Raw genomic sequence first — 20,594 nt, 5'->3', positions numbered from 1 at the left:
TATTGGGTCCAGAATTCAGTAGCCTGATAATTTCTACTCTTTGTGGCTGGGAAGATAAACTTGGAAATATTGTGGGTAGTGCCTGGTAATAATTAAAACAACAACAAACAAAACAGATGAGGCAGGGTAGGGTTTCTAGGGCAGGGCTTCTAATGGTCACATGGTGAAGCTTTATTGTACTGAAGAGTTTCCTGCTACTATCTATGATTAGCAGACATTTAAGCAGAGTGAGCAAACAGAATTTATGCAGGGTGCAGATCTTGCATTATCTTGGCACAAACCTTTTACCAGCATAAAGTATACACAGCCCTAACTGTGACTAATCAGCCTGGCAAGCATCTATACTTTTATGTGTTCACTGGCACAACATTTATCTTTTTTTGCACTCCATTGCATAACTTATAAAAATGTATTTATTGCTTCTAACATTCTCTGAATAGATGCTTTCCCCAGCCTCTTAATTTGACCTTCTGAAAATGTCCAAAGGTCAGTTACCTTTCCCATGTCTGGAGGACAGTAGGTCCCATTAATGGGTCTGTTGAAGTCTTCTAGCCATTGTAGTTGTGAAGACAAGCTTGGAAATATTATGGGTAGTGGCTGGTAAGGCCAGCCATGTTTGGCAGAATTGAATCTTGCTGATTCTAGTGAGTCATTTCATCCCCAATAATTGAGATTAGGATATCTGCTACATCTGAAATATGTAAATTATATTTCTGAATATTTATGTTAGGCTGAAAAATAATCTGTGCAGTTGCCATAAATGTATTTAACGTAGTGCCAAAAACATGGTAATGTAAATGGTGTGGCCTTTTCATTTATGTTGTAGCTGTCCCAGCAGCATTCTCTAAAGCAATAATAATGCTGTGGGTTGATGCCAAATAAGTGCTGCAATCTATACAACCCTGTCGCTGCATCAGGCAGGGAACCCCTCTTTTAGCTGTCTGACCAAACCATAACTGATAAATTTGATGCCACAGTAACTTGCCATGGTTGGATACTTTAAATGAAGTGGTATTCTTGTTCTCCAGCCAACATGCTTGCAAAAGCGAAGCCGCAAGCCTCCTGTGCCTTGCTCCGATTCTGAATGCTAGCAAACGGTGTCCAAAATAGCCAAACTCCTTTTAAAAGGTGGCAACAAACTTTTATTATGTTATGAAAACTCATCCTCTGTTAGGCCCTCATATAGTATTGATATTTTGGCAGAAGGGATTTCTGAATAGTTGAGGGGTTTGGGGGGTTGGTTGGTTTTTTGTGGGGTTTTTTTACATTTTAGGTGTACCAAATTAATTAAGGAGCTTTATCTGGTTGGCCACAGTCAGAACAGGATGCTGGACTTAATGACCTTTGGTCTGATCCAGGAGGGCTCTTAGGTTCTAGCCATGCATTTTAAAGGCGAAGATAAAGTTTTCATGAGAAAATTAGTGTGCTTGCTTTGTACTTCTTGGTGCATATAATTTTTACCTCTGTAGCTGCTGCAAATCCAGTTATTTAGAACAGCATATTTTTTCAGTTCAACTGATTTGTTGCTTTTTATGTTTTGAAATGGGCTAGGTCTGTGGAATTTAGCAGTGTATTTGAGATATTTTTAATTGGGGGGGGGGGGGGTTATTCAGTATGTAGCAGTATTTTGCCCTGATCTCCTTTATACTAAAGAGTGTCCAAACCTCTAGTGTACTCGTTACTGCAAAACCACTGTGGGTACAGTTCTTTGATACAAACCTTTTAGATTGTGTTTGGCCACAATTAATGTTTCACCTGACTTTTTAATACAATCAGCAAGAATGTGTGTTGGTGAGGAAGAAACATATGCTTTATAATTATTTTCTGTATAATTATTTTCTGTATAATCAACCTAAGTTGATCAACATTTTTATCTGATACCAGGGTGGTGGTATAACATACTACTGACAACTGAGATAGTAAAGACAGTGGCTTCGTCAGACATGGTTTATCATTACAGGAATGAGCACATCGTAAGCCTTGTGCTTGTAGACTTCCCCGTCCCCCTTCTGTCCTTCCTGTGTGATTGGGAAGAGCAGTTCAAATGCGCTTACTTCTGTTTTACACTAATCACAGTTAAGTGTTATGTCTAAACCAGGACAACTTAACTATGGTTAGTTGAAACTTGTGAACTTCAAACCATAACGATAAACTGTAGTTTAGCACTAGGTTACATCAGAATGGGACCAGAAACTTTCAATAAGTAGCAGATTATTTTTCTTGTCTTGCTTCCTCCTTTTATATGGATTTTCCACACGCTGTAATTTGCAGAACATTTACTCTTTCAGCTTGTGTTGGTTACAACACGATTACTAGATGCAGCGCCTTTCGCTCTGTCCTGAGTCTCAAGCTGATACTGTGCATGGCTGCTAGCAATATTCATCTGACTCTGAAGTTGTCGTTACCTAGGCGACTCATAGCTTCATTGATGGAAGCTTAAACTGTTGTCATTTATCCCATCTGTGGATCAACTAAAATTATATCATTCAATCTTGTTTAGGAGTATGAAGCACGAACAGGAAAAACATGTAAACCTGTACCCCAAGCGACAAGACGTAGACACTTTGAATTTGAGCCACTTTCAACTACTGCTCTTATTTTGGAGGATCGACCATCGTAAGTCGCTATGAGTTCTTTTGAAAGCAGAGTATCAGTTTCATGTCAAAGCAGGTTGTTATGACCAAAGTTATGCCTGGAAGGATTTGCCTACCTCCTCCAGAAGATCATATCAAAATTTAATGTTGGTTTTTGTGGTGCACAGAAATGTTCATTCAGGTAGCCCTTCAGATACCCTTGCCCTAAGTTGTAAATGACTTCCTAGATCCATCCCAGCAACTTGAATTATGTCCGGAAACAAATGATGAAGGTTTGTACTATAAATATTGTATAATGTGGGTCAGTCTTACCTTTTCCCTTATTTATAGTCTGCCTGCCTGCTGAGATATTGGGCATAAATCTTTGCTTCAGTAAGGTAATTATGGTATCTTGCACGGCTCAGACGGGAAGGTCCTATTGGGAGTGAGCAGAGTGGAATAATTTATTCCCTTGTATAGGAAATGAAACAAAACAGAACTTTTTAATTTGATTCATTTAGCCTTACCTTTGCTTATGTTTTCCCCCCAGGAACCTTCCTGCAAAATCTGTAGAAGAGGCTTTACGTCACAGACAAGAATATGATGAAATGGTGGCAGAAGCAAAAAAGAGAGGTATGGCTAGTCTTACTGTTCATAATGCTATTTTCTAAAAAGGAAAATGTGGGAATATAAAAAATAGAATGCAAATTATCCTGGACTAAAAGAAAACTCTTCTCTCTTTCTTTTAACACAGAGGTACAGTCTTAAAATGAAGTTAATTTGTCCTTCAAAGTATGGCTGCAATTTTAACACTTTAGCACACTCTGTGTGGAACTGAAACTTTCACATTTGTTTCATTCATTGCTTTGTACTTGGGATTCTGAAGACAGATATTCATTAATGCTTTTTGAGTGTACACACACAGCACACACAGCTAGATATTTCTCTCTAACACACACAACACATTTCACTGTTACACTCACCTCTGCAGCTTAACATGGCAGAAAAAGCCAAAGCAGTAGCCTGGTAGCTTGTGTTCCGCTGGAGAGAGTCACAGTTTAGATATGTGCCATTTGTGTATGTTACGCTGTTGAACTGGTATACAGTGCAGTTAGTGTATATGGAAATGCAGGTGATCACTGCCTTTTCAACTTCAGCAGCCTTCAGCAGATGGCGTTTAGTGGATTCTATCCTCAGCCTAAAACCTGTTGTCATCCTGCACCAAGACCGTGTGCAAGTTAAAAGACTTTAGGCCTTGACCTTACAAAGGATACATTTGCTTATCTACCCCTCGGAGCTCGTGCCAGTGTTGAAACCATAACGCTGTGCGTGTTTATTAATGTTTGTGCATAACTTTCTTACACCCTTGCAAGTGCTTACCCATGATAGCAATAGATTAGCACTCCAGCGTCAATTAAAATATTTTCTCAAAGGCAACTTGCTTCTTATGTTGGCTGGTCAGTGCAGTCAGCAATTTGTTTTAACAGCCTGTCAAATAGAATTGCCTTTTTTCTTACATGAATTGGACCCTTTACGTAAGGGAAAGTACGCAGGTGACATGTAGGTTGTACAGTGTGGTATACACACACTTTTTACATAAAACCTGCAGAACTCATGACCTACCTTGCCAAATACAACCCACCAGCCTTGTATTGTGGTGGGTACTTGGAAGACCTACCCCTCCTATTCTCCCTCCTATTCTCCCTGTCCCAAGCAGGCAGTAGCACCACAAGGGTTTCAGTGAACCCCTCTGGCTTAATTGGGTTTGGGGTGAGAAATTATAGAGGTCACTCATGTCTGTGTACAAAAACCAGTAATATTTGAAACAGTCCTGAAAGCAAGGCAGATTTCCATGAGCTTCCTGCATTGCACAGGGTTGAACTAGATGACCCTTGGGATCTCTTCCAACTCTACAATTCACTAAATAACACAAATTTTAACGTGATAAAGGAAAATACAGGATTGGAGACTGAAACAACTGACTTGCTGTTGTGTTTCATCTTTGCCTCTATATACTGATGGTATCTGAGAAGGTGGATTTTTTTTTGGGGGGGGGGTAAATGTTGGAGTTGGAAATGTAATCTCCTACTTAAAAAATGATAATCTTTGTTACTCCAGTCATTCTGCTTGGAATCAGTAATATTGCTTCTGCTCCAAACTGCTGGCTCTCTCTAATTTCCCTTAGAATTCACTATTACATTACTCTCCCAGCTTTCTGAGATTTAATTAGTCATCCAATAACATCTGTCCTAACTTGACTTGTCATGGTTCATGCAACAAGTGGTGTCTTACAAAGTTCCTCTAGAACAGTTTATTCAAACATTATTTGAGATGTTGGTTAATCAGTGTGCAGCCCTACTTCTTCTTACTAGATATACACAATTGCAGACATCCACTGTGTCTTGCAAACTTGGAAGAGGAAATGGGGAAATAGACAGTATTGGGAGATTCATATTTCTGTCGAGAGCTAATCTCAACAGCGCCGATATGCAAGAAATTTGGCAGTTGACTTAATCTGGAGAATGTAACCCCCAGAACATTTTCTATCTTGATACATTTTTGAAATGTTGATTTTAAAATTAAAATTAAAAATATTCTGGATTTAATAGAAATTAAGGATGCACATAGAAGGAAGAAAATAATGAAAGAACGCTTCAAGCAAGAGGAGAACATCGCTAGTGCTATGGTGATTTGGGTCAATGAAATACTGCCTAATTGGGAGACTATGTAAGTATAGATGACTTTGTAACATTAGGAGCCTTTTTACTGATGCTTGTTAGCTGCTATGGAAGCCCTTTTGACTGAAGAGCAGGATGAAAAAGCATTAAATATAAGCTTCACAGGCTTTTATATCCCTCAAAAGCCTTGAATGTTTTTCTTTCTGTTCTCAAACATGTATTTGGGCTCATGATAGTCTAGAATTACTTTTTCTATTCAGTAATCTCTTTAATAAATTGTTGTCATTAGCAGTTTGTCTAAATGCTCACCCTGTGCGAAGTTGCAGTCTTCCAGGGCCAGGGGGTTTCCCTGGGTGTGGCATCTAGGAGAAACCATAAGGCACTGTTGGCTTAAATGGGATAAAGCTGTGTCAATAGCCCTCTCAGGTGACCTGGCTTCCATAAGGGAAAACACTTGACTTTCCACTATATGGAGCCAAAGCTTGCTGATGTTCTTTGCTTCTGGGGCAACCTGGAAATGCCAGGAATGGCAGCTAAATTACCTGTACTTACCAAAACAAAACAAAACCCATCTTCTCTTTTTTTAGGCGTTCTACAAGGAGAGTTCGAGAATTGTGGTGGCAAGGGTTACCTCCAAGTGTTCGTGGGAAAGTGTGGAGTCTTGCTGTAGGAAATGAACTGAATATTACTCCTGGTATGTGTTCTAAACATGCAAACTCTTATCTCAGTAGGATGGTGGTCTCAAGAAATAACCCAACATTTCTTCCACTGAGTTTGTAATAGCTTTTATTGATGCATAAAGAAGTTGCTTTTAGAAGAGATTAATTTATGCCACAGAAGTTCAAAAATGTATCTATTTTGCTTCACCCAGGAGAGGTAAACTGGCACAATCTCCCAATACCAGTTTTAAATTGAAGCCATTTAAAGATGATAATGAAAGGGACAACTTTTTCTAGCTGTCAAATACTTTTCAAAAAGCTAGAGCTTGTTAATGGTTTTGTTGGGTGGGGGAGGAGACAGCCTTTAAATAATGGGACTTGACTAAATATTTTAGTTCAAGAGACTGTTTTTAATATGCAAGAAGACTCACTCTTTTTAGGAAGACATCACTTGGTTAGTAGATTTTAGCATGTTTCAGTTTCATCTCTTTCAAGAAAGATCAGTATAGCTGGTTTAAGAACTGGAACAACGTAAAGATTCTAACAGTTCACAAATCTTTGTATGGAGCATGCCTAGATCTCTATGTTCTTGTTTGGACAACCACATCTTGGATTAATACCCAGACACACAAAGGAGCATTTTAGCTGCGCATGAAGCCCTTTTACATGAGTTTCCATTAACAATTGTTTCCTGGTTAATCTTAACTAGGAATATATGTTCAACAGTTCTGGAATATGAAGCCATGGTTTGAAGTTGGTTAAATTTTGTTAATGGAGTACCTAGCGGTTTGTGTGTGCAACAGGGGATATACAGGCAGCCAAAAGGCTTGTTCATGTCTCAAGCTAAAGCTAAATTCAGGGAAGCTGTCCCAAGTCAGTGGCTGGATATTACACAGTATGATTTCCCTTCCTGGTCTTTATAACTAAAATGCATATAATAAAAACAGGATTACTGTGAAAATTGTATAGTTCTTATCTGTAAATTTGCCCTTTGGCTCCATTTTGCTGTCTGTTTTGCAGAACTCTATGAAATCTTCTTATCTAGAGCCAAGGAACGATGGAAGAGTTTTGGGGAGATGGGTGCTGAGAATGATGCAGAAGGTAGGTTACAACGATACCCGTTACTGCTTTTACATTCTTCTAAGTAGAATGCACATGATTAGCCAAATGACACATTCAGAAATATAGCACAGCCTTTTTGGGACTAGATCATTCATTGTAGGATCAAACGTTTGATACTTGCACATAGAAAGCTAACGTTATCATCAGCTAACATCTACAGTTTGATGTGGTATAGTTCTGAGCAAGTTGAATCCCAAACAGATTTCTGAATTTGTTCATCTCTTTGTTTGGAGATTCAAACACAGTAGCAGATACCTTAAAATTGTCTGCTTGTTGAAATGAGGGTTTCCTTCAGAGAATATTATACTGTTATGATCCAGTGGATTTGCCATAAATACTGAAGCTGGAAGAGCTTAATAAAAGTAGGTTTTATAGGGAGGATACCAATTTATCAAACAGAACTGGCAATATCAGTTCAGAGTAAGTCTGGTCATTTGTGGTCCAACCTTATGATCAGTACAAAATTAGAGGGGTGAGGGAGAAGCCCTTTTCCAATATAAACTTATGACGTGATGATATCTTAGCACGCTTGCTTGGGAAGTACAGTATGTCTCTAAGAGGTCTGAAACCTTATTTCATGTTTGGGGAATAAGCCCTTCAGGAACAATAGATGGATGAGGGAATATATTGTTGTGCTGAAGAGTCTGTTTGCTCTATGGGTCCCAGCTCTTTGTGCTGGAGAGCAGGCTGCTGTCAGCCCGGAAGAGCTGGCCTAGAAACTATCATGCTTGCAGAATAAACAGGAGCACAAACTGGGTAACCTAGGTCTTTGGCTTGAATAGTGGAACACTCCATAAGGAGTGGAAAACAACTGAGACTTCAAGATGTAACCCTGAAAAGGGGAGTTTTAAAATAAATGATGATAATACCCAAATCACAAGTCAGGTGCTGAAGGCTACTGAGAAAGGATGGAGAAAGAATAGGACAAGCGGCCACAAGCCCAAATTGCACAACTGTGTTCTAGTTGAGGTAGAGGCAGAGCAAGGATTTAGAGAGAGAGGAAGAAGAAGCAAGGGGGGGGGGGGAAACAGGCAGAAAGGGAGGAAGAGAATTAATGAAAGTGAGGGTTTTTTCCCTATCACAGAAGAAGGACTGGTGAGAAGGATCCTTGGTGGAGTAAAGTAAAAATACAGGACACAGTAGAGCTTTTACTGCGCAGTAAAGCTTTTACCAACCCAGAATGAGTTGGGCACTGTGTCTGCTTGCAGGGCTGCTCTCAGGAGATATCCTTTCCCCAGAATTCTAAAAACAATTAGTTTTGTAAAATTGAAACAGGAAGCCTGCTGAAAAGTGTTTTCCAGAGGAACAAAAAGGGTGGATATGCTTTGGCTGTTTTCTGAAACGGGGAATGAATGGTGTGGTTCCATTGTGTCAAAAGGGCATGGGGATCTTCGTATTGCCAGTTTAATGAATAGCAGGGTATTGTCCAAATTAAAATTAGGATGCAGTTGCTTTTGACTCAGCAAGTCCAAGAAATCTGTAGCTCCTGGACATTTAGGGTTAGGAACTCTCTTTCCCAGGTCCATAGAGAGTAGTGCACAGTTCAGATAGTCTGACATCCTTGTCCTGGGTTGCCGAGCCCTTGCCAACTATAGGATGGAAATTCTGAGACAAAATGGAGGTGAGGGGACAAAATGGGAGGACTGTGGCAACACATCTGTGCCTGCTTGAGTTAAGCCATTTTTTAAATCACCTCTTAAAACCTTTTTTTATTTTTGCAGTGGTATACCAAACACGACTCATAGGTTAAAATGATAGTTGAATGAAATAGCTGTTCTCTACACCTTTTCCTGCTTTCTGTAAATTGTTACTATTTTCTTAATTTCTGATTGGAAGTAATAGTCAGACTATGTAGAAGATGGCCTTAGTCTTACGTTACTGTATAAATAACTCTACAGACATATACATATATAAAAATCTGCATGCTTTAATCTCTGTAGATGCTGGAGTATCAGTTGCTGATCGGGAGGCTAGTTTGGAGCTAATAAAATTGGATATATCCCGCACATTTCCATCCCTCTATATTTTTCAGAAGGTAAAATGTTTTTGACTTTGTTCAGATACAAACATGTTAAACATGAGGTCATTTCCCCCGCTGTGGCTGATTTTCTTTTAAAAAAAATAAACATCTGTCAATGAAAGGTTGTTTTTTAAACAAATGGAATTTTCTGCCATGGATTCATGCAGCTGAAGAATTCCATGCTACATTAATAGTAGTGTGACTCAAAAATAATTTGAAAAGGCACTTGTGTATCAGGTATAAACTCTATAACTTCATCTTTTTGGCATGGTACTTAGAGGAAGTGTTTTATCTGACCAGGTTAGCAAATGTTCTGTCTATGCATCTGTTTCCCTGCAGTCAAATAGTTAGATCTTTGACTTGCTTTACGTGCTTGCAAGGGTGGAGTGTGGGAGGGAGCAAAGCAGCTATAGCAAGCAAGCTAAAATTCATTTTCCAGGCCGGCAAGTGCTGGGGTTTGGGGAGAGATTGATTGATGTGTCCAACTAAAGCAATAGAATGTAAAAGCAGCTTGCAAACCTTGTTGCCTTCATTCGCTGAGCAAACATAGCAGGTCTTACGGGACTTAAGCCATTGTTTCTGGGGGGTGGGGCATAACTGCAAACAAAAGATCACCTGGTCAGCTAGACTTTATGCTTGCTCACCACTGCCAACTGGGAAGGTAAGCCAGTTCCACGGCTGTTCAAATAACAACATTCTGGCAAAGTACAAGCGTACAAATCTGCAAGTGTTAAGTGTTTGGCTTTTTAAAAACATGAAAAAATGGCATCTTACTATACTTACAAAACAGATTTCAGAGAACTGTTTGATAGTATATCAAATAACTAAAAGAATGGTGTAGTATAAGGGAAAAAATACTCACCCGCCTCCCTTTTCAAATATATGTCAGACCTCTGCATATGTGTTACTAGAAAAATGATGCTGCCTGCCCCTCTTAACATTCGAGGACTTGGAATTTTGGTATTGGCATTCCAGTCTATAATGCCACGTAAGAAGAAGCCCCTATACAAAGCTGTTTATATAGTTCCATCTCTGTGTATGCTGTTACAGTGTAACAAGCAAAATAGCAGGTCCCTTGACCCAAAGAAGCTTTTAATCCCCAGAGTTAAAATAGGATCTGTTTACTCAAGAGACTTGAGTGGTCTTCCTCTTTTGTTCCTGGTGAAACCGAAAGTGCATTCCAACTAGACAGAATAAAAAAACCCCAGAGAGCTGTCTATTGCAGAGTTAGTTTGCCTTGCTCAAGCCTCACCTGAAACTTTGTGTCTAGATAGTTTCCCTTCTTTGTTTGCTTAGTCAATTTGCATTCCTAAATGAACAGCCTGCAAACCCGAAAGTTAATTTTCAGCTCCAATATGAGTTACTAAAGGATGAAATAACAAATGTTCAGGTGTGAGGCTTTCTGTTTTGTTTAGTTAACCTCACCCCTGCTGCTACTAAATTGCAAAAAGAGTTTCTGTAATTTTCATTTATATGATAACCTAATGCAGCGTCGCCAACCTTTCTGAGCTGCAGTGGCTGCTGTCAGGGGTTTGGCATAAGGGCTGCCACATTTAAAAGCGCAGAAGAAAGGACAGGCCCTCAATGTGGTGCTGTCATGCCCCCCCCATCAGCCACCTCATTGGGGGGGCGGGATGCAAATATCAACCACTGCTGCAGTTACTTACAACGAGAAGCTGTTTGTATCTCTATTCAGAACGGATGAGAGGGTATGTGTCAAATCCTGGCATCCAGGGAAATGTAGACATGCTTAAGGGAGTGTGTTCAGTTTAGGGGAAGCTGAGTCAGTGCAAGCAGGAGCTGAGCAGGAAGAGCAAACAGTGTCTCATGGATATTTGAGTGGATAGTTACTGAGACATGTTGTGGGTACTGTAGGAGGTACAGGTGGGCACACTGTATCAGTGGGCAACATGTTGGTGACCTCTGACCTAATGTCTCCCCTAAAAAAGGAGGAGGAGGAGGAGAACTATTAACAACCAAGAATCTGTCTGAAATTACTTTTTCACAATCTGGGACAGGGTGATAGTGGTGGAAGAAAATACACAATTTGTTGTGTGCAAGGCTTTCTCCGCATCTAAAAACGCTTGCTGGATCACAAGTGTTGTGAATTCAGAGTTACGTTTTGTCAGCACTGAAACAGCTCTTGGCAGTACGTATAGTCCAGAGAACATTAGGAGAAACAATGCACTTTGTCTGTAAAGTTTGCAACTGGGATACTAATAACCAAGTTCACACTCTGGGGTGACTGCCAGCGTTCCTCAGTGTTGACATTCTTTAGCTCACTGTCCCTTGTTTGCTTGGAGGTAGTACAATAGAATGGAGAAAGTGTGCGCTCGCTCGCACATGTGTTCATAGGTAATGGGTGGAGGGTTTTTTTTTAGTCTTTTGGAGCTGTTACAGTTCCATGCAGTCAGGAACAAATGGACTTGTAGGAATTTCAGTGCTGCTGTCACACATATATAGCCAAGCTTCTGGGCATGCCTAACTTTGTATAGATTGAATATATTGTGACCCAGTGGAAATAGTCTTCTGAATTCAAAATAAAGCTAGAAAAACAAAATAAATGTTAACATATACGTTTCTTTTTCCTGTTGCTTTAACTTCAGGGTGGCCCTTATCATGATCTTTTGCACAGTGTCCTGGGAGCATATACATGTTACAGACCAGATGTAGGATATGTAAGTATTCTTACAACATTGCCGTTCTTCACATTATAATGACGTTTCATATAAATATTAGCTTGACGTTTAAAGGAATAGTTTTTGCTGAGTAAACTATCTCAATATAGCTTGCCTGTGTAGCACCAGTAGAAGAGGTTTGTCTGTCTCTCATATTTGCGCGTGCGCGTGCACACGCACACACACACACACACACACACGTCTCCATAGATACTTCAAAACACTTACGATAGTTTTTTCCATACATACATATCTTCTTTTTGACTCCCTACCCCTCCTTTCCTGATGTTTATTTTATTACTCCTTTTTATTAGCTGTTTTAAAACACATGTTTTTATTATCTAAACCCAATACCATTAATTCTTTCAATAATTCATTGCTTATATTTCAAATCCTGCCTGCAACTTCATGTATGGGTGATAGTTTTATAGATAATCCAGTTGCTCTGTTGCATTTAGAGGAGTGGTGGGATACCACCAGCCAATGAGCCTAATTGGATCTGGCAGGGGTCCTACTCTGGCTCACAGGATCATGTTCCTCATTACACGCCCGCCTGCCCCACACCTGACATCAGCAAAGGAACAACTGGGAGCTTGAAGTACACTTCCAGTATCTCTTTGACAAGGAGGTATTGTTGATAACATCGCTCAGCTGAATGACGCTTTGAAGTTGTATGTTTAAATTCAAACTGCATCAGCAAAGGGATGTTTTCCCTCTAGTCTCGTAATCTGGGGAACCGGGTTCGATTCCCCGCTCCTCCACATGCAGCTGCTGGGTGGCCTTGGGCCAGTCACACTTCTTTGAAGTCTCTCAGCCCCACTCACCTCACAGAGTGTTTGTTGTGGGGGAGGAAGGGAAAGGAGAATGTTAGCCGCTTTGAGACTCCTTAAAGGGAGTGAAAGGCGGGATATCAAATCCAAACTCTTCTCCTCTTCTTCTGTGTGGACAGCTTTGCTGGTACACAGAGAATGAATGTCTGTTTGCAGATGTGGTTTGGATTCAAACTGCACCAGCAAATGGACAAAGCAGAGCTCTCTGCCGGTACCGGTTAGCTGCTTGGTGCTGATGACAAGCCCCTTTGATGTTACCTGACATAGTGATGTAGCCTGTTGTGGATGGGGAAGCTACGAATCTGTCCTGAAAATGTTTCCCAGCCCTGGTCTAGAGGTAATGGCTCAACTGTAGCCTGCAGAGATGAGTCTGTAAATCCTGTTGACATGTGATTGGGATAAGCTTCCTGATTTAAGTGGGACTTCCCAGTAATTGTGCACCAGATTCTACTATAGATGTTCCTTCCCTATGGCATTAGCCCCTAGCAAGGGGAGAAAATCCCAGAATGTAGATTATTCACGTGTTGGCTTTACCACCTTATATTTGTCTGGTAACCACCTGCCAATTCTTCCTACTGAAGCTTTAAAAAATATATTAGCTACCTTACCCCAGGATGCTGTAGTCTCCACCCATACATCCATGAGTGGAAACTTCAGTGATTGAAGCAGGTCTAAGTTGCCCTAATCACTTTACTGCCTTGAGCATTTGAATGATAACTCATTAAGTACTGAATTTCTGTGACAAGTTAGCCTGTTTTTTTTGTCAAAACTGTAAATAAATTTGGTTGTGTTCTAGCCTTTACTAATACTGTAGCTTACAGATCACTACCGTAATATAAAAATGAGACTGTTTACTTAATGCACTTTCACTGCTTTTGTTTTTTGAAGGTCCAGGGAATGTCCTTCATTGCTGCAGTCCTTATTCTCAATCTGGAAGAGGCAGATGCATTCATTGCCTTTGCAAACCTCCTGAACAAGCCATGCCAATTGGCCTTTTTCCGTGTGGATCACAGCATGGTATATACAATTTCCAGTGTCTCGTAACTTACTATTTCACTTAAACCATTTTGTGACAACTAGAATCTTTTTAACAGGCAGGAAATGGGTGTCAGTCTACACCCAGTAGAATTTCTGCTTTCCTAAAGAACAGTGCTTTGCATTCATACTTGCCACTAGCAGGGGTACTTGTGTCTCTGGAATTAAATTGGCAACTATTTCTTTTGTTAAAATTTACCACCCCTTTTCAGAATTCTGTTCTTGTAACTTCCTCTCCTATAATTCATTTTCTGGAAACAATGGGCTAATGACTACCCTCAGCCAATCTCTTGCTTTTGCCAGGATGGAAAGATAGCAATGAAAAAGTGACTAACTCATTTTCCTGTTGTCTACACTGTAAGTGTAGTTGGCTAAATTTGTTGCTGGAGAAGTACAGATACTACAGTTGTCATAGCAACTGCACTGGAAGTTTTACTATTTAAATGATGTACGCTGCACTTTCTTCACTAAAACCAGCAGAATATGTCCTGTAGACAGGGGTATAGCTTCCTTGAAGGCTTCATTAGTTATGGCACCCCATGCGTCGTCGTCCCCAACCAGACTTTCGTTAGCTTTTTTCTCTTTTTTCTTTACAGATGCTGAAGTACTTTGCAGCATTTGAAGTATTTTTTGAGGAAAACCTCCCCAAATTGTTTCACCATTTTAAATCCTACAAACTTACCCCTGACATATACTTGATAGACTGGTAAGTTGGAAGATTGGTTGAATAGCTTCTGTTTTGCGTTCTGTGTTAAATGGATAAACTTGCAGCTGAAGTTTGATAATACAGATAATGGGCGCTCTGTAGAAATTTCTCCATTCTGTGTGGTTGAGGGGGGTGGGGTGAGCAGTTGTTGGGGCAAGTTGGGGACGTAATTCCCATCTAGCTGTGATTGTCGGTGTCGAAACAAACTTACACGAGTGAATGTCTGCTCACGCAGTATAGCTTTCCCACCCCTCCTTCTCTCTTGCAGCTTCTTGTACCATGCTTCCTCAGCCAGGAAAAGCCTGGTACGGGAGACTGCAGTGGATTGGGAGGGGAAAGATCAGGGAAGATTTGCAGAGTCAGCTTGCGTGAGTGGGATACCTATTGGTGTGTCTTTCCCAGATCCAAAGTATTAATGGACTTCTAAATAAAATACCACTGACAGTGGAGGAGCTCAAAGTTCACAGCACAAAATTGATGGCATGTAGTTTGTCCTCATGTTCCTGATACTTCTGATTTCCCAAAAAAATAAACCCCACCCCCCAGGATCTTCACCCTGTACAGCAAGTCACTACCCCTTGATCTGGCCTGTCGCGTCTGGGATGTCTTTTGTAGAGACGGAGAAGAATTTTTGTTCCGAACTGGATTAGGAATTCTTCGGCTATATGAAGATATCCTCCTGCAGATGGACTTCATTCATATAGCACAGTTTCTAACAAAGCTACCTGAAGACATCACGTCGGAGAAGCTCTTTACTTGTATTACATCTATTCAGATGCAGAATAGTAACAAAAAATGGGCTCAGGTAAGTGTTCATTTTTATTATAAATAAATTGGGTCACGTTAACTGTTGATTTTCTGCACTCAAAAAGATGTTGCCTAGGACAGCTTAGCGAGAATAAACACAGTAAACAATTAAAATATATGAACATACTTTCTCTCTCTCTCTCTCTGTTTATATATATACATACACACATAAAACAATATTAAACCATCAGCAGAAATACAGTAAGCACACAGCTTACATGGGAGATAGGCTCTGGGGATTTGTGTGCAAAGGCAAAATCACATAAAATCAGGAATGCCCCTGGAACAGGACCCCCCCCCCAAAAAAAAACCCCTCTATCTTGCCCCCCCCCCATGCATCATCTCGGGATCCTTGCGGGGTCTTACCAGAGGCTGGTAAGTAAGGTAGAGGGCTTAAAAATCTCCCACCTTGCTTAGCAGGTTCTGGGAAGGTCTCATGAGGGCCCTGGTGTGTTCCTGCAAGATGTGCTGTGTCTGCATGGGGAGGCAGTACAACTTGCCTACCTGTCATTTTCAGGAGGGGGTGGGGCACGCTGTCATGATGAGAGAAACCATTCAAGGCCCCTGCAGTGTTGTGCTACTTCATGGTTGGAGTACTGAACTCCTATTAAATGGGAAATACCTTTAGCTACACTTCCTTAAACTCAAAGCATTTGTATTTTAACCCCATGGCGAACTACTACACAGCTACAGTGTGCAGCAATATTTCTGTTGCAAATTCTTGACCCCGCAATCGTCATCTAAGGCCCTTCTTTGTATGCCTCCTGCTCTACAAGAGTCCCAAAAGAGCAGGTGGTTTAAAATGAACAGTTTATCTTTCCATATTAAACCCTTCTGTAGGCTAAACTGGAAGATTAGCTGTGTTGTTTTAAATTGTGGATAACCCTTGTTGACTGGAGAGCAGAAAGAAGGGCTTCATGTGATTCTACGGCAGACCATTTTCAAGAGTCATGGTGCTTTTTCGTTCCCTATTTTCTATTAATTACTTGGCGATTGATACTTTGTATATTGGGTTACTCGGGGGCGGGGGAGAGATGGAGTGGGAATGAAATAATCTTCCGTGATTATGATGGATGCAAAGAACCTGTAATGAGGAATCAGTATTGATAACAGTTAATGAGAGATTGAATAGTGTCTGATTTTTAACACTTACCTTAAAAATCAATTTGCAGGTGTTTGCATCATTAATGAAGGATAGCAAAGAAGGAGACAAGAACCATAGTCCAGCACTAAAAAGTTAATTTCAAGTTTATTGGAAATAATAAAGAAACCACTTGCTTGTTAAAGGATTCTAAACATCTTATCAATGAAAACCACTAAGAAGAAACAGCTTGGGAAGACCTAAGGAAGAGACAGTATTTGACTGAGTACAGTGGTGGAATTTGATGAAATGTTCACCCCTGTTGCCAGTATTAAAGAGCTTTTTGTGGGAGGAGCCCTTTTCACAGGAAGCAAAACAATAAAAACTTATGAAACTGAGAAAGTGGCTAATGCATATTTAATATTTAAAGTTGAATGCAATAAAAATTTGTAATAACTTTTGTTGGTACTTTAAATTTTTAGGGATACCTTTTTTATGATGATCACAAAGGCACTTTTGGGAGGAAAGCAGGCGTTTAAAAAGTAAGGCCCAAAAACTGCTACCTGAACCAAACATTTTGGTACAAATACCTCCAAAATTAACCAGTGAAATTCTTAGGACCAAATAAGTTTTTTTGCTTTGGTATACATGCCAGATAATAGGAGGCTTTATATATGTCTTGCTAAACTCCTTTTAAACTGCAGCTTCACTCTTCGGTTAAATGAATGTACGTAAGGTGGAACAGAGTATGCTGCGTCAAGTCTTGCCGCAAAGTCATTGGCAAAAAGTCTTTTGGCCTAAAGATGGCAGTGGTTAAGAGAAATATTTTAACTGTGTGCTTGTATAAGCAACTGATGGGTTTCTGGAATTTTGCTTCCTGAAGTACTTGGTAGGTAGCTTGCTTACATTACAGAAAAATTGGATTCCTATTCCACGAAAATCAGATCAGTTCTTGATTTATTTTTTAAATCAAAGTGACTTATACTTGATGATAAACACTAGTATAATTAATAAGCTAGTGACAAATGCTTTTGCACATTTTAAGCAATGTTAATGTGAAAGTTTGAGTCCCTGTATATTAAAACCTTTCTCACTTAAATGCAAAATGGAATAGTTTTGAATTGCAGTGTGTACAATAATTAATACCCTAAATCCATACTGTCAGTCACATCTAACATCAGCACTGTACTGTAAATGTGATCTATGGAAGCTCTTAAACTTCCTTCACACTCCAAAACATTTTAAAAATGACATTTGAACTGGAGGGAGATGGAAAGGATACCTCTTAAACTCTGAGCAGCTAATGCTTGTTTCTTTCTAAATCCATTTTGATAGTATTAATGTAAATAAAAATGCATTATGATTTTTTTTTGTACCTGGTCCCTGTACGTGGAAATGAAGTGGAAATTTATCATTGCATTAAAAAATTGAAAGAAAAGAGAGACTACTTCAGCTGTCAAGTGTTAAAAGAAGTTGCAGAACCGGTTTTAAAGATTTGGGTTACAGTATGTTGGAATATTTATGTATCGTTATCAGATTTAAAACTACACTTTATATTACTTACAACATACAATTTGAAGTTAAAATGTCTTTCTTTTCTTATGTATTTACTTACTTGGTTCCCGTGTATGTCCTCTGTTTGGGTTCTCTTGTACAGTTTTCTTACTTTTCAAGTATACACATGTATATAAATTGTAAATAGAAGGTATTTTGCCTTCATTCAAGACCACTAGTAACTATTCCTATGTAAATAAAACTTGTAAGCAGAATGAGTGATGTCTCTTCATTTAATTCTTCCGCTCAGATGCAAAGCTATATTGAAAACTTCTGACTCTTCAGTAGCTTCCACAGATTTATATTTCAGACACCATGACCCCATCTGGGATTCTAAGGGGTGGCATTTTAAAGTCTACAAATACAGTTCTCGGTAAAAGGTTGTGATTGGTTGAAACTTCACAGGGAATTACAATCCTTCTCACAAACATTAACTCAGTTTGGAACAAGTCTGTGCAAAACTATTTTTTCTTAAACAGAGTGGCTAAACAGCTGGCCCTGTGCCAGGGAATGTCTTGGCAAAGAAGCAGAACCCAGAGAAGCAGAGCTCAGACATAAACCGTAGGGTTTTTTTTACCCATCCCTGTTTCATATGCAAATACCTGTCCCATTTAGTTCCTAAATATGGTAGTTTGGTACAAACCTAAGGCAGCTGCCTACAGCACCAAATGTAAAGTGTAATTTTTACAAATCAGGATAGATGTATAGCATCATTACAAATGAACAGATTTTTCAAGATTCCTCACACAGACTAGGAAAGAATACTGATTTCTGCATTTTTTAATCCCGTGGTTATCAGAGTCTGGACGCCTTGACAAGGCATACATCGAGAATGCCGGCAACCATGATTTGGGGTTCTTGAATAAGGCAAGCCTCAGTGTGGAAGACATGGGGTATGCAATAAAAGCATTTTTTCTTAGTTTTTCTATGATGTTTTACGTAAATGGAGTGGTTCTGTTGAAAGGCCCTTTTGCTGCTGTGGGGGCTACAGCAAATGCCTTTGGAGCCGGAACTGAGGTCAGGAGCCGGAACTGAGAGATAAGTTCTTTGCTAAGTATACCCACTGCATGAGTGAGTTGCATGAGATGAGCCAGGTCTGATAGGTGTAAGACCTGTGAATTAATTCCAAAGCAGTGTTCTTGTGAAAACTTAGGCCACAGACTCCCCTGAAGCAGGCTGAGGCTTAAAACAGTGATAGGTACCTGAGCAGAACAATTTAAAGAATTTTTTTCCCATTTGTTGCCATCTGCATTTAGAAACCACCTTTCTGCTATATGATGCTGGGTTGAAGTAATACATAATTGCATTCTGAAGAATACTCTTGACATGTCCCTTTCCAGCTAAACCACCCTTAAATGTTTGTTGTTGTTGTTTAGTCGTGTCCGACTCTTTGTGACCCCATGGACCAGAGCATGCCAGGCACTCCTGTCTTCCACTGTCTCCCGCAGTTTGGTCAGACTCATGTTTGTAAATGTTTAGCATGTACTTTTTCAGGATATTGGCACGGGGAGCTGAGCTGCATCAAACCCATGTACTTGCTTATAGCAGTTTTTGCTAGTCTTAGAAAATGCCAGGCAAGTAATTTGCTATAATTGTTTTAAAGCTTAAAACTGTCGCTATACAATTTATTCATGACTCTGCATAGGATCCATGCGAGCTCCTCACCCTCTGCTATTTTGTACCCCCTTCCTTCTATGGGGAAAAAGGAAGCACTCAAGACCTTTGGTTAAATGAAATCCGTGTTTTAAAACCCCATGTGCAAATCTTTGAGTTTCTAATGCTGCGTGTGAAATGTACCTGGGCCAATCAGGCTATTGTAGGCAGGCTACAGGTCTGGATAGATGCAGGTGAGCACTAGATTGGACAGCACTGCTCTCTCCTAAAATAAACTTTGCTTTGTTCCTTGGTAATGTGCACCTCCACAATCGCAACTGTTTTCTGTCCCCTTCAGATGCAGCCCCCCCCCCTTTTTTTGGCTGAAAGTATTGGCGCTAGTCTCCTCGTCCCATTTCTTGGCAGGTGGGGGAAGCTTTTTCTGTTTAAGAGGCACAAAAATAAAGCCCACCACGATTTGAGAATGCTTGATAGTGGACAATCTCTGATGGGGTAGGAGGCATTAAACCTCATCTCTTCCTAACTTTTTTTTTGTTTAGGCATCCTAAAGCCTGTCCCCACAAAACCAAAGCCTTTGCGGGGGGGGGGGGGAGGCAGGTACATCTCGATTCTGCCGACCTTTCCTCAGTCATGTTGCCGTTTTGATTAAGTGGGGGAACCAGTCATGGAAGTAGCCAGGATTTATGTTTGGGGCGGGGGGGGGGGCAGGGCACCCCACCTGTCATCACCCGCAGTCTGGCTCTTGTCTAGCAGATTCAGAATGAAATGTCTTGACAACAGTTGTTCTAAATTTCTTTTGGCCCCAGGAAACAGATCTGTCCAAATCTTTCTACAAATTCTACTTAAGTATTTTTTATTTATTTACTTGATGCTGTGTGTGTGTGTGTGTGTGTGTGTGTGAAGCTGCCCCCCCCGGCCCCCCGCTACACCCAGGGAACCAGCGATGGTCCATACATGGGAATTGAGCAAAAAAACCAGAAAGCTCCTCCTGGTCTCATTTTGTGTCTCTTCTCCCCTCTGCGACTATATATTCTGGGACCAAGCCCCATTTCAGCCTAGCCCACCCCTTTGTGCGCCCACCAAAGCGCTCCTGTGGGCTCATAAAAAACCCTGAGAAAGCAAGAGTCGTCGCTGCCCGGCGCTGGGCTTGCAGGGAGAGATGCCTTTTGCCTTCCTCCTCCTCGCCGAGAGAGGTCGCTGTGGGGAAGCAGGAGCCGCCTGACCACCTGATGGCTTT

General features: G+C 40.4%; 1 protein-coding gene across 4 annotated transcripts in view; it reads left to right on the top strand.

Moving 5' to 3' along the window:
* TBC1D12 (TBC1 domain family member 12) overlaps positions 1-17,958 on the top strand; it is a 45,104-nt gene extending 27,146 nt beyond the window's left edge. For 2 of the 4 annotated variants that reach the window (XM_083443676.1, XM_083443675.1), the window contains 11 exons: positions 2,501-2,616; positions 3,124-3,206; positions 5,183-5,300; positions 5,839-5,945; positions 6,931-7,011; positions 8,973-9,067; positions 11,659-11,730; positions 13,449-13,577; positions 14,192-14,301; positions 14,848-15,106; positions 16,281-17,958. In XM_083443676.1, coding sequence (XP_083299802.1) covers positions 2,501-2,616; positions 3,124-3,206; positions 5,183-5,300; positions 5,839-5,945; positions 6,931-7,011; positions 8,973-9,067; positions 11,659-11,730; positions 13,449-13,577; positions 14,192-14,301; positions 14,848-15,106; positions 16,281-16,349 — 1,239 coding nt within the window. In that variant the 3' untranslated portion in view covers positions 16,350-17,958. Of the gene's footprint in view, positions 1-2,500; positions 2,617-3,123; positions 3,207-5,182; positions 5,301-5,838; positions 5,946-6,930; positions 7,012-8,972; positions 9,068-11,658; positions 11,731-13,448; positions 13,578-14,191; positions 14,302-14,703; positions 15,107-16,280 lie in introns of all 4 variants that reach the window. The other 2 variants (XR_014512080.1, XR_014512081.1) reach the window with 2 other exon arrangements.
* The last annotated feature ends 2,636 nt before the right edge of the window (positions 17,959-20,594 follow it).

The sequence above is a fragment of the Podarcis tiliguerta genome, assembly GCF_965153285.1.
Source record: "Podarcis tiliguerta genome assembly, chromosome: 5".
In the NCBI taxonomy this organism is placed as follows: Eukaryota; Metazoa; Chordata; class Lepidosauria; order Squamata; family Lacertidae; genus Podarcis; species Podarcis tiliguerta.
Note: the sequence above shows the minus strand (reverse complement) of the source record. Positions and strands in the feature narration are given on the sequence as shown.